General features: G+C 41.2%; 1 protein-coding gene across 1 annotated transcript in view; it reads right to left on the minus strand.

Annotated features, from left to right (window-relative positions):
- Positions 1–303: 303 nt before the first annotated feature.
- dcaf5 (ddb1 and cul4 associated factor 5) overlaps positions 304–15,065 on the minus strand; it is a 34,838-nt gene continuing 20,076 nt past the window's right edge. Inside the window, exons 7-9 of the mRNA XM_006632708.3 lie at positions 10,288–10,354; positions 7,429–7,556; positions 304–2,383 (exon numbers count right to left, since the gene is read on the minus strand). Of these exons, the coding sequence (XP_006632771.1) occupies positions 890–2,383; positions 7,429–7,556; positions 10,288–10,354 (1,689 nt within the window). The 3' untranslated portion in view covers positions 304–889. The remainder of the gene's footprint in view (positions 2,384–7,428; positions 7,557–10,287; positions 10,355–15,065) is intronic.

Raw genomic sequence — 15,065 nt, forward strand, 5'->3', positions numbered from 1 at the left:
TGAGTTTGGGAACCAATAACACTTGTTTTTTTTAATACCTCTTAACATAGGAATTTATATACAGCAAAAATGTATAACCTTTTTTTCAGTGGGTGACATGCAGTAACTTTGAATAAAAACTTTAATTTAACTTGTTTCAAATACGCAAAGAATCTTTGCAGTTTGTCATTTAGCAGCTCACTGAAGTTAACGCTTCAAACTAGGAAAGGTTATCATCATATTTTGCCAAACAGGTCAAAAAATAAACTGTAACCTAGTAATAACCCTTTCAATATTGAAATTAGAAAACAGTGAATGCAAGAATGATGGATGAACACTGGAATATAACTTTAATGCACAATCTTGAAACAAATCTTGTACATTTGGAACATCACAATAAGTTCAGTGGAGAGAGGTTTTGACCATGCCTGATTATGCCATATCCCAGCTCACAGTCCACAAAAGAATCCCTGACTTTCAACTCTCTCCACATGGAACACATCAGAAATCCAAAACGCTTGGTAAGTAGGTCCTTACCTTTGGAGAAAAGTGTTAGATTTTGCTTTGTTAAACTTAAAAAAAGCCCAAATTAATTCTTCTGAACTGAAAACTGAATAATTATCAATTGCACTACTTTTGTTATTATTAATGTCTGCTCTGATTGCCTTCTCTGGAGTTGGAATTCAACTGAAAAATCCAAGCAAAAATTCGAATGACTGCAAAAGAACAAGCCGGCAGGTCCCCGTTGCTCAAAGTAGCTATCGATGGGATAGATGTCTTCTATGACTACCTAAGCTCCTAGATGTTGCAGTTTTTAGTCTGAACTCATACTAAATTTTAGGAACTCAATGATGGCTCTAACACTTAAAAAAAGGCTCTTTTCTCAACATTCAGCCTAGATAGGTTGCCATCATGTTCTGAATTTCTTTTCAGACGGAGAGCTCTCAGAGTCTGCCTCCTCTGGCCCGGCTCGAGTCCGTTTTAGCCCGGCTCCTGTGCTGTGCACCATCCCAAGGGCTTGTGGTCGTTTGGAGGACCTGTCTGCCTTGATTTTAGACCCCAAAGATTCTGCTTCTGGTTTGCTGTGGCTGGGGATTTGCGACTCATTTGGGGAGGCCTGAGAACTTTCCAACAAGTCTTGATTTTCCCCATCTCCGGGATGCTGTCCATTGACGTCCATATTGTGCTGAATGGTCGAGTTGCAGCTGTTCTCTGAAGGCTGCGAGATGCTGCTCGGCTCCAGAGCAGCAATAGGAGGTGGGGGTCCGCTGTAGTCCTCCACCTCGGTTTCTGAACCTCTGGCTCCAACACTGCTAGCTCCCTCTGCCATCAAGTCTCTTTCTCCACCTGCCCGCAGCTCCTTCTTGATTGGAGATGTCAGGTCCTCACCAAGAGCCTTACTAAGGGGGATCTTAGGAGCTGAGCTCTCCTCTGCGGGGGCTCTACTCACCCCTGCTAATTCCCTTTCCTCTTTGGGACTCCCTGGAAGGATTTCAGGGATCGTTCCGGGTGGAGCATCATGCTGAAACCCCAACCTGTCTTTGTCTGGGCTCACGCACCTGGCTTTTTCAGAATTTTGTGCTTCATCCCCAGAGGATGAGGAAGGGTCCTCTACAGTGATCTTGGGGTACGCGCAGCTGTCCATCCAAGCATAGAGGCCCCTGGCAGTTTCGGGCCTCTCCCCCGTCAGACATGGGAACCTCCTACGGCGCTTCCTGGATGCGTTGCGTTGCCGGGTGCTCACCCTTCTCTGCTCCTCTTGGGCCTCCTCCTCTGCCTCACTGCTGGTGCTGCTACTGCTGGTGCTGCTGCTGGTGGCTGCCAGGGAAGAGGCTACGCTGGAGAGGCTGGAGTTTTCCCTGGGACTTGGAGAGCGAGGCCGAGGAATCGGGTCCGGCCAGTATTCGCTGGACTCGGAGGAGTCGTTCACGAGATCCAGCAGGCGGACGGCTTGGTAGGACTGCGCGCGGTGAGGCGTGGAAAGCACGTCCTCCTCAACGGGACAGGGAGAGCCCGTCTGCGTAGGGGCAGCCAGTGAAGACGAGGAGGAGTGTTCGGAATCGCTGTGGACAGCCGGGGTGGCAGCGGCGGTGCTGGCTGCCTCTCTCCCTGCCCTCCCTGACCGGCGCCCCCGCGCATGCAGCTGCAGGATGGTGCCCTCGCTCAGGTCACTGTCCGAGTCCGAGCTCCAGCCCTCAATCTCCCGACGCACCAGTGAATCAAAAAAGGCCATCATGCGCGGGTCTTCCTGGATGGACTGGCTGACATAGTCGTGGGACAGGCCACTGCCGCTGTTGAGCACCAGGCTGATGTACTCCTCGTGGGTGTACAGGCTGCGGGACTTGTCCTCCACACGCCCCTCCAGGTCCCCCACACTGTCAGGCTGCTGGTATGGGCTCCACACCTGCAGGACAGAAGAAGGAGAACATAAGAACTGTTACACCAAGAGGTTTCTCTTTGCATCTCCTGAAGAGTACTAGATCTCAGATTCTCAAGGAGTTTTTGTGAAACATTCTGAGAGGACCACCTTTGACAATTCAACTGGGTAGATTCCTCCAGAGACCTATTTCTCTTAGTGGGAAGTGCCTCTAATGGTTTCCAACTGCTTTTAATTTCTGCTTGTGACAGCATGTCCGTGTCCACTGTTGAGCCTAAAGCTGTCCTTCAGGTTAATGCAGTATTAAGTCAATATATTATGGAGGATTCCGAGCTTCTGAATCCTGTCCTCTGATGTGTTCATGACAAAAAAGAAACATTTCCTTTAACCTGTATATGTGACATTTCTCATTCTGGCTGCTGTTTTCTTTTTTGAGTCTCTGAACTCCTTCAAGCCTTTTGAGAAAAGATTACCAAAACTGCACACAGTTTTTAAAATGAGGTTTTACTAGTGTGCTTAAGGAGTGGAGCCAGGAGACAAATTTGACAGGGACATGTTACAAACTGGTCTGTAAAACACCTAAAAAAGGTAACACTCAATTGGTGAGCAGAAAACATTTCCTGTCTGCCTGCTTATTCAATCAGCTTCAAACTAGATCAGTTAAAACAGCTTTGTATAGGAATTTAGAATGTATGATTTGACAGTTAAATAAATACATAAACATGTGAAATACAGATGAATTGGCCTTTTCTGAATGCTTACTGTAATGTATGTAGATTTGCTCACTGGATCTATTTCCTCTGGCAGATGTATACCTCCTTGGAGGGTATATTATATGTTATGTGTAATTGGAAAGAAGTTCTGTGCAGTCCAGTAAATGAGAAGAGCAGCCTGCAACATAGTCCTTGCCTCCCGTTACTTTGTTTCTTTTAGTAGTTCGTGTTATAGCACATCCAAGAGACTTACAAATACCCCCCTCCAAAATATACCAACCACTTCAAGGATGATTTGGTTTCACATAAACAGTATATTCCTGTTCCCCAGACAGTTCTAGCCATTACTACACCCAGGTCTCCCAAGATTTAACCGCTAAACCACACAGCTTGTCTCACACAGTCGTCGCTCAATGCCTTCTCCTTGGTTTGCACTGCAGACTTAACTGTTAGCTCTAGCAAACATTATATCAATATCTCCCAGGCTCTTTCTTTCACTTCAACCACTAAGACACACTCTGTTCCTGAATCTCAGTCCAATAACACATTACTCTGCCCCCTGGCTCTCACCAGTAACCCCGTTATTCCTCTGAATTCTACAAGGTATTTGCAAACAGGTTTCTGTTTAACAGGATCAAAAGCAGCACAAGCCCATGCAAGCAGAGATAAAGGAGGGGTTCGGATTTAGATTGCTGACAAGATGAGGCCTGCAGTGAGATAACAGAAACTGAGATGTTTAAGAAGCATGTAAAAAATTCCTTTAGTGAAGAGACTGGTCCGCTTATCCCTTTGCTACATTGACCCCCTCCCCTTCTGACGAGTCTTAAGCTAATACTGTTTTTATAAATCTGCCTTTTTGTGTAAATTACAAGGTGCAAACTGCTCAAAGTGTTACACTTACTGTGAAAGCAAGCCTTAGATGTGTGATACTTGTGGATGCAGATGTGGGGGAGAATCATACCTTGAACTTTAAGGAATCATTTTTAAATGAAATACATTGTTTATTTACAAGGCCTGGATAAAAAGACAATAATAATAGAAAAACAGTCGGCCTGAACACTTCTTATTTCATGTACATGGTCTTGAAATGCCATATAAAAAGCAGGCTGTTAACTAGTTTAAGGCTGATTTACAGTAACCTGGGCAGGAGGCCCTGTCTGAGAAGGCCTACAGTGAATGAAACAGGCATGGTTATAATGAAGTTATTTTTAAAAAAATCCTGCGTGCACAAGCTTAAATTATATTTAAAAGGATGTTAAGGAGAAAAACAAATTTAATTCTACTTATTTTCCCTACCTGTTCAACACACCTAACCTGATAGCTGGTTAGAATGTTTTGGTTGTACACACATTGTGCACATGTGCACTGTAGAAGGCTAATTGTGGTTGTATATTTACTGTGACCGGGATGGTCTAATTCTGACCATCCTGTCAGTGTCCTGTCACAGTGAGTGGATCTTGTCCTGAGTAAAGTTCCCTCAGATCCAGAAGACCCTTCTCCATTTTCCTAACACCCCTTTTCACAAGTGGGCCTGAGTGTTGAGCGAAAGCTGGGGCAGTCTGTTCTTATGAATTTCCTTTTAAAATCAATGTCCATAATTATTCATCCATTTTCTATTCCGGGTGGTGGGAACCAGAGCCTATCCCAGCAAACAATGGGAGCTAGGCAGGATACACCATAGATGGGATGCCAGTTCATCACAGGGCACACACAGCCACAGTGCTTGACACTCAAATAGGGAGATGTCTTTAAGAATTCAAGCCACTAAAATCACAAACAATCTGGATCTCCCTGCCCTCAGGAGGGGCTTGAAGTCTCACAATTTAGTTTGATCTGAACAGTGACCGTTATTATTATAGTTCTAGCACAATTGGCTTAACAATTAGTTTTAAAAAGGCACTATTTAAATCCCGGCAAGCATTTAAAAACTCAAGTACTTGGTTTGGGATTGAAAAAGGGACTTGATTAGAGATATATAAGTAATTGGGACCAAAATAACAATTGTGTCATAAGAGAGACAGAGAAAAAAGGGCAGGCAGCAATTACGATTCAAAAGATCTTAGGACAGAAGAAGCTGAACAGCTGAGTAAAGATCTGACAGGAGATGAGGCAAGATGACTAGATATTTATCATCAAATGAGCCTGAACTAGCAGCTGTTCTGGGCAGTATTATGTTCTTTGGTGAATAGAGGGGAGCTGTTTCACTGACATTATCTGGCTCTCTTATCAGCTCCTCCCAGCAGTATATCAAGGTGACATTGGGTGTTGCAGACACTGATTTTTAAAGGAAAGATTATCCTGGGGCAGTGTTTAGCTCTGGAATTCAGCTCGTTCATCACACAAATCTCATCCAGCACCACGCCTTTCAAAACTACACTGAACTAAGGGGAGAAAGGAGCTACTGTATGGTGATAGCCATCATACCTCCCTAAACATTAACACTATGGCGTGCATATACCCACGGAGCTCCTATTTCTGCAATTTTGAAATAGTGTGTGCATAGTCAGAACAAAGTACCTCAAAACCCAGGAAATTTGTCACTATATTAAATTAGCCAACTTTAACTCGCCAAACATATGATTCAATTCGACAAGAAAGGAGTAAGGGAATGGAACTCCCGAACAGTATGAGCAATAAAGGCGCTTGACTAAAGTGTCTATTGGATATCACCAATTTGAGCCTGGGGCCTGGGGCAGGCAAGCACAGGATTAGAAACCCAGGGACTCTTGCCTTTCTAGCAAACAAAGCTCTTGCCTGGTACACCATCCACCTGCAGATCTGTGGGATTACTTACAGTCTTATACCACTCAGGAGGAAAGGAGAGCCACAGCTTAAAAAAGGTGACAATTCTGAACTGCTCGTCATATAATAAGGAAGTAATTTAGGACAAATTAATCAACAGAAGAAACAGAACCCTGAAGGTCTAATATGAATGCTGCAAAACATAAGTGAAATCTTGGGAAAGTGTAAGTGTTACACAGTATTAACCATAGTCCATCTTGCTGTTCAAACCAAGAAAAAACAATAACAAACAATAAAAGGTAAAGGCTTTTTCTTATCTATATTTAATTTTTAGTGTGCACAGAACTAAACTTTTACTTAATTTAAAATATGAGCTCTTATCAATCTGGAATTATTTACATCCTCATCTTTGTAAAAACTAATAACACAGCAACGCACTAAATGATAAATGAAAAACATTAGAAAATGCTGCATCTCAGCCACTGAGGCTAAATGAATGGACTCGAAGCAGCTTTAATTTTAGCATTAATGCAGAAAATGCAGAAAAAAATAAACAGCTAACTGATCAAGTACTACTATATTAAATGGAGGAGCTATCCAATCTCTAAACAGGCTGAGGAAGCAATTAGCAGATGTGAGTTGCTTTAAACCAAACTAACTTCAGAGGAAGAGCTTTTAATTAAAGCATTTTAACCCACCAAAAAAACCCAGCCATTTCTGGTAAAAAAAAACCCTCAGATGTTCAAATAAATCTGCACATTACCGTACTGGAAACTGCAGCAGGACCAAAACCAAGGGCATCGCAGCTCGATAACCCCTTGTCCTTGTGGCTAAAGCTTAATGGCCTCATTGACATATAACAGACAATGAACTATGTTTTCATGAATCATATTTCAGACAACTTTTATGCACTGCAGTTATTGTTTTTCTTATACAGTGCCTATAGAAACTTTTTTATTTTTCATTAATTTAGTAAAATGTCTGGATTTTTTTTTACTTTATAGAGTACTTTGTGTTGATGAGTGGCAAAAATTCTCAGTTGAATACATCATGGTTCCATGCTGTAACACAAAATGTGAAAACGTTCAAGGGAGCTGTAGACTTTTTATGGGCAATGTATATTTGTAAGCATTCAGAAAATGCCAATTCATCTCACATGTTTATGTATGTAATTAAATTCATGTACATTGAATTTCAGCTTTCAGAATTTCAACAACCAGCTGATTTAACTGATTTGATTTGAAGCTGATAGTATAAGCAGTGACTTGGGAAATGTTTTCCAATGATTGAGCAGTACGAGTTTTTTGTAACATCCATTCACTAAATCTAATGCAGGGTCTCAGGGGAGCCAGACCCTCTCCCAGAAAGCAACAGGCTCAAGGCAGGATACACTCTGGATGGGATGCCAGTTCATCCCAGGGCAGACCCAGACACACGCACTCACACCAGGGCCAGTTTTCCTAGAACCCAGTATGTCTTAACATACCAGTATGTCTTTAGACGGAGGAAAGAAATCTCTTTTAGGTGTTTGTGCTGCTCACGGAGCTCCAACATGTATAGCAGGGGTTCCTAACACTCCAGCCAATGGGGGCAGTGCTAGGAAGACAGTACACCTACCTTGATGACCTTTTCTACGCCCGAGGAACAGATCATGTAGGTGTGGGGGTTGAAGCGGACCTGGTTAACAATGGACCGGTGCCCCTTCAGCACCATGAAGGCTCCATTCACCACTCTGCCTGGGCCTCCTGTACAGCCAAATACAACAGTGAGAGTTTGAAGCCAATTTACAGCAACACCTCACAGCTCCTGACAGTTTATAACAATAACCAGGAAAGGGTTCTACAGAGCCAGAAAGGAAAAAAAGTGCAGATGTATATGTATTTAAAATCACAGTGCTGTGGCCAAACATCTTGGAAATGTCGTATCCGACAGTGTCTTTCCTTAGCCACACATTTGGTTCCTTTAAGATACAGTAGCAGAGAAAAGGTAGACATGGCAGTAAAATACACGTGCAGACATGTGGTGATGGTGATCTTAAAAAAAACACAGAAGGAACGTTCCACATCTTTACAAGATAATACAACTGGATTCATTAGGGACATCCAAAAGCTTCTTATTCAACTGCAAATTCTCTTAAGAAACCAGTAATGCAAACAGAGAACGCCGGCGGCAGTCAAGTACTTTGGAAAAGTATCTGACTTGAGAAGAAAAGACATTTGTGCAACAAAATGTGAAATGTGAATAAACAGACATACAAGTAAATTTAGTGTCAGGAACCATGGCCTGCAAGTTTGTGCATCATGGAAGAGCACTACTCATCCTCCTTGTGGATACCGAATCACAGGGATTTTACAACAAAGCTTGACTCGGTTAAGCTATCAGCAACAAAATGAAGCACTTCTGAATGAGACTTAGTGATTCTCCTAGTCAAATTGTGTTACTCTATTATGCCTGGTCTGTTATGTAATTCAAAAACTATACTTCCTTCATGAATCTAAAAATGTTTTTTTATACCTTTTGTAGTACACACTTTGTTTATAAAAATAAGTTGCAACATAATTTTATATAAATAAAATGATCAAATATTACAACAACATACATGTAGCAGGAGATTAAGGACAGTAGAAAGTACTGTAGGTGTAGAGCACTTTCCATTAAGAGGATATAAGATACTGAGGACAATAAAACAGAAACTCTGTCATCATGGTCTGGTGCAGACTGGTTTATTGTTTACAGTACCCCTTTGGTGATTTCCCAAATGTTGTCAATCAGAGAACATTTTCCAATGTCATTTCACAATAGAAGTACAATTGAAAGCCTACAGAAAACAATGGATACAAGATGGACCTTTGAATCCAATTCAAAACAACTCAAGCTTCTCTTTCAGCTGTATCGCCCCAGACAGCTTGTTAATTGCTTCTGGGTTGTAACGTGACAACACAAGGTCGAAAATGAAACTTTTAGGCCTAGTGAAAATAACATGAAAACAATACGAACAACACACGAGGAAGGTTTTTCCCTGTCTATTTTTATTACAATTAAAAGCTCATAATTCAAGAAGTTCTGTTTGTAAATAAAGCTCTGTTTGTAAATAAAGGATTAATCTTGCCAAGGGCATTTCAACACCTGCAAATCTTTACAGGGGCTAAGAAATAAACAAATCAACACTTCAGAAACATAGAATCAGCCCCATGTTTTGTATCATGCACATCCCCCTATAGCAAACATTATATGGCACTGCTGAATAGTTAAAAAAACAACAAAGAACTTAACTTTGGGAGAAACATTCAATCAAATAACATCCATTGATATATTAATATAAATAACATACTGCTTCAACCTGTTCTGAAAAATGTCCAAAAAATTAATTCCTATTTCTAGACCTTCTATGGTTTCCTCTCAGTCAATGTAGCCCCAGATAGCCTCTGCTGGACTCAGACCCAGACTGTGAAGGCCATGGCATTCATTTCAGTTCCTGAGCTTGCTTTTTGCTAGACCAGGGGGCTACACCACTGTCAAACCAAAAACTCAAGCCTTGACCTAATCTTCTCTTTACAGATGGTACAGAAATGTGGCAAGTCTTGTATTTCTCCCTTGTGTGGATAACTACATTTTGTAACACCACTAATTAGCTAATTAATAGAAGATGAGGTCGCACTAATATGCAGCCTCAACCCTCCATCACAGATGCCAGAATGTACACGAATGCTGTGGCAGAGTCTCCTTTTCTGTATCAGCTGCACAGTCGTCTGTCACTGCTGAACAGCCTCAGATTTAGATGTCCTTGACCAGAGGACTTTACTTCAGTTAGACAGCTTCCTGATGTAGCAGGAGCCAGGGAGGGGAAACCAACAAGCAGTGGCTTGTCGGGGTGATGGGGAGACAGTTGAGGCTAGCTCGAGGAAAAGGTTTAAAAAGGCGTGTTTTCCGGTCCTAGTGAGGGGAGGGCGAGAACAGAACTCTGGGTTGTGAATAATACCAAAGACGTGGGGGTTTGTGTTAGTTTGTTTATGCATAGTTGGTTTATTTGTTTGTTTTAGCTTTTTATTTTTACTTTTTTTTTTACCATCTTAACATCCCTTGGTTTTCATTTCTTTGTTATACTTCTAACACTGTTGTTTTCTCTTGAAAATAAATGCTGAAGTACTTCTATCTCTTTTAACTTGATGTGTCTGAACTGGAGAGGTCGTTTAACAATAAACAAAAATAAAATGTGTGGAAGTATTCTTGATGGGGCCAAGATAAGTAGAATAAGCTTGTTCTCAGATGTTTCTACAAGTACTGTAACATATTACAATTGTAAGTTAAAAAAATATTTATATTCATGATTTTTGTCCAATAAATCATCTCTGCTGTACTTTATATAATATATATATACTACATTACAGACCCTGACATGGTGGAGCTCTCTCTTTTTCCAAAGTGACAAAAGTTTTTTCCACGACCCCTAACCCCTGAAGCCCCGATTTCACCCACCTGCCTCTGGATCCTTGGGAATTCTCCACATGTACAGGTTGAAGTCATCTGATCCTGACAGGATGTACTGGAAAACAGAAGGAAAGCACATATGTAGGCGTGAAGAGTAATTTCCAAGTCACTGAGTAGTGCAGCAGTTGAGGCTATGATACACATCCTGGGTGCCAGTGCATTAATGAGAATGACACTATAACAATAAAACATTTACAAGTGCTTTGACTTTATTAGTTTAATGAACTCCAGCCAGTTGAAGTAAAAAGAAGCAACATGAAACCCCTTTAAAGCCAAACCCTGGTTCTTAGGGAAAAGATGGCTCCCATTTCTGTTTATTAGATATATTTTATACATGACGAAAGCCGTTATTACCTTAAAGAGATACACAACCATGTACAGACATTTACACTCTGAAGTTGACTTTAAGTGAAGATACTAATGGTCACTTGAATTCACTGTATTAAACACAAAGAATGTTTCTATTCTAATACATATGCATGGGATTACCCAACACTATCCATTTATCTAACTGTTTACGACAGCTTTTAACCAATTCAGGGTCGAAGGGTGAACCAGAGCATATCCAGGCAAGCAGGGGCAGGGGAGGATGCACCCTGGACGGGACGTCAGACTATTGCAGGGCAGACACAGCACACACTCATACCAAGGCCAATTGTCCCAGAAGCCAATTAACCTATCAATATGTCTTTGGGCAGCAGGAGGAAAGAGCAGCACCCACAGGAATCCCACACAAACATGAGAAGAACATACAAACTCCGCACAGATAGCAGCCCAGTTCCAGAATTGAACAGAGAGCCACAGCGCTGTGAGGCAGCAGAGCTAATGACTTTGCACAAGTGCTGCCCATTACCCGAATCACGACTTCAAATACCAACTGCACAAATGTATTTGAATTTTTCTTTTTCTATGGTATTGGTACCATAGATCTTAAATGAGAATCCTAGAAGCCTTGGCAATCAAGATTCCATTAGCAGCTGCAAATGTTTTCCTGTGACTATAAAATTAGGGCCCTAGTTTTTGTCACAGTTTTGCAGTGTGCCACTCTCATTCTGCAGTATAACGAATTTTGCGTGGTTCCTAAATTCATGAGCTTTATAAGAATAAAAGACAGAACTGAGAATACAACATCTTTTGTGACTTGTTATATAGAACACAAAACTGTTTTATATAGCACCTTTAAAAACAAACAAGGCTTTTAGGACTTCAACAGTGAAGTTTTCTGTTTCATAAGGCATCTAAAACAAAATAGCAAGTTGTTTGTCTGCACTGCAGAACAGAGTATGGTTAACAGGCAGAGGAAAAAAACTTTCAGATTTTATTTCTTTTCCATTTTAAATAAATGGCTTCATTGTTAAGCCTCCTAAAGGCTATGGACACAGATTCATGTAGAAAGGTATTGGAAACAGGAATACTCCTGGGGGCCACAGCACTCCCCTCAGACGCAGTACTGTATTTGCTCCAGGTATCTGAATGGTGTGTGCTCTGAGCTTAGCCACAAGGGCCAGAAAACTAATTAGGCTGGCCTGCAGTTTCTGACATGGAATTAAGGCAACGGGTTTCAGATGATTCTTTTTTTCCAGCTTTAGAAACCAAAAGACCAGCAGGCTCTGCAACATAAACATGGCTTTTATTCAGGAAGCTTCTTCAATAAAACATCCAGAGAGAGACTGCAAGGTCACAGCAGCAGATGGTGACACTGAATGGGCAATTAAACCTGATCTCAGGGTTTCACAGATTATTGGTGTAGCCCTTACACACAAATTTAGAAATTTTACATAAATTAAGGGGAATTTTATTCAGGAAAATCTCCCCAGTTGAGTTCCTGCGCAATAGCTTCTGTTGTTGTACGCCATTTTAAAATATTTTTCCCCCATTTTCACCTTGACAATATTATTTTACCAACTCTAAATCCAATATGCATGTATAAAATGTTTGTTTTTTAAATAAGATGGTAGTTTATGTTCCAAGACTTTTTTCTCCCTCTCAGACTGTCAGTAATTCTGAACATCTATTCCTAATGGGTTTTACATACAAGCATAGGAAAGACCTTCTGGACAGGAGGCCATCAGAACTGACTGGACCATGTTCTTTCTGGACACACAGTAGAGAGACCGTTACCAAGAGCACCACAGTCCGGCTTACCTACCGCATGGAAAGAGCTTGACTGTTTACACTCTCAGGCTTTTGCACATCCCTGAAAAAATCCGAGCACCGGTGTGCTCCGAGGGGGGAAGAGGGGCTCAAAAGTGGAGCGCATTCCTGAGACGCCTGAAAGGCACACTAACATCAACACGCGAGGCTTCCGAATGATGTAATGTCTGCAGAGCTCCGTGAGAGAGATGCAGCAAACGAAAGGTTTAACCCCAACACACAACACACTTCCCACCAGAGGGCTCTGGACAGGTTCCAGAGGGCAGCGTGCATGTGTATCTGCATTATCTTGTTTTATAGACCACAGTGGATTCCTGTGACTCCATATGAAATATTATGGAGAAACACACCCTAAAGTACAACACCATTAAGAGAAATGACACAGTAGATAGAGGGGTAGAGGGATATTTTAATTGAAATGGACAATTAAATGTCATATTATTGTAACTCTGTGGTGCTCACTTTTCAACAAAGTGAATGGTCAGAGTTGAATATGGACCAGTTAAGAACAAGAACAGCTACAAATAAGAATATTTCAAATGAAATCTGGAATAAGACTTTTAACACATAATATTTATTTAGTTAAAAACCTTGCCATTGCTCTTTATTGGTGCATTCTGTATGGAAAGCATATTGGTATTACAGGTAAAAAGGATTAATGATGCATTATTAGGCCACACCTTTGCTCCAAATGTATAAACTGTCTTTTCACAAACAAAAAGAGAGGATTTTAATTGAAATTTCAAGCAAATACCCTTAAATTCTGAGCAATACCTCTGCATTTATATTAATCTAGCCTGTTAAGTAGTCAGTAGCTAATAGAGCAAAGGAGATGAAAGAATTCTTGAAAGAATCCAGGGTATCTACTTCAACAACACAGCTTGTTCCACACTCCCACAACCTTTTGGGTAAAGACATGTCTCACACCTCAGTTTTCAAACCCTCCTTTTATTTCTTCATAAATTCCATCTCTAGATGTTTAAAACTACCTTGTAGCAGTGTCTGAGGGAAGTGTTATTACGTATTTTAAGAAATATGTAATGAGGAATATGTTTATATGAATATGAATATGTTCTGAGGAAGTTCATTCTCTCCTCTCAAGCTTAAGGAATTTCCTCTTCGCAAGGTGTAAAACTAACGGCCAAGAGGCAGGACACTGTCTCACACTGCTTTGTTTCACCTGAATTCATTTTTTATGTAATTGCATTTTTATGAATCTCCTCACTCGTGTCTGAGGCATCATGGGGCCTCGTGTAGGGCATCCATATCTCTCCCCAGGAAATTTCTAAAGCCACAACAAGACACACATCAGTATTCTTGACCAACAGCAGTGAACTGTGGGAAGTCCACTGCCTGCCTTTGTACCCACCAGCAATACTCAAGATTCATGCTACTCTAATTCCCCCTTTGCTTAGGGATTCACCATCTTCTTTCATTGGTAAGCTACCTAAACAAAGGATTTCTTCCTTCTCTCCTTCTCTTGATGGCAAACCTTCTGATTGTTTGTAAGGTACATCCTTCCTTTTATTATACAGACAGCAGTGTGGAGAAACAGTCTTGGTTCTGGACTTACAATTGGAAAGTTGGGTTCAAATCCCTGATTAGATGCTGCTATTGTACCCTTGAGCAAAGCACTGCACCCAGTTGCAGTGAAATACCCTGCTGTATTAGTGGGTGCAAAGTTAAGTTGCTTTGCATAAAAGTGTTGACACATAAGAGATGTTGTTCACTTAAAAAAAGGTATGACTTCCAAGGTTTCTCCTGGGAAGGGGAGTTGATACTTGGTTTGTGATGCACTGATAGCACTATGACAACACTGATCTAATCTGTGATGATACGTTCTTGCCTCTTCATGGTAATACCTTTTCCTAAACTCCAGGTTTTCATTTGCTAGTTTTGCTGAGTGTGACGATTCAATTAACCACTGTAACCCTTGCATTCACCAATATTTTTATTTACAATAATCAATCACTTCCAACAGTGCCTGACAGTGGCAATGTTATAATGGACTTCTCCAAGGCACTCCTCAGATGAGACCATCAGAGTCCAGCCCCTTGTGTGAGAAGCTTCATCTTTTCTGAAGCAGATTTCGATTCAACAGTGAGTGTCTCTGTTGTTGACAGCATGGTGGGCTGTCCGCTGTTCCTCCAACAGCTGAGCATTTAACAATTTTGTTGTGGGCTTTTGTACTGGCACTGCCACTGAGCTAGCGAATGTACAGTAGTGGGCAGCAGTGCACGTGTGCCAACAGCTGACAGACCAGGGTCATCGGTGACGGACCTTAACATGTGGGCTGACCTTGCTTGATGCAATAAGTGCACGTGACAGCTACAGGAACGCTCAACTGATCTTTCACTGCCACCACTTCATAAATTTATAGAATAGGAACTATAGGGAAAGGCTGAAAAGTCTGTAAAGGTAATTATGCTTCTTGAAGTACTGCTCACAATTTAAGAGTATTTGCTTGAAATGTCAATTAAGATCTTCTTTTTGTTTGTTAAAAGAAACTGTATTTTCATACACTTGGAGCAAAGGTAATAATGCATAATTAAGACTTTTTACCTGTTACTTAAATTGCTTCCCATATATAATGCCCCAATAAAGAGCAATGA

This window comes from Lepisosteus oculatus, chromosome 8, assembly GCF_040954835.1.
Source record: "Lepisosteus oculatus isolate fLepOcu1 chromosome 8, fLepOcu1.hap2, whole genome shotgun sequence".
Lineage (NCBI taxonomy): Eukaryota > Metazoa > Chordata > Actinopteri > Semionotiformes > Lepisosteidae > Lepisosteus > Lepisosteus oculatus.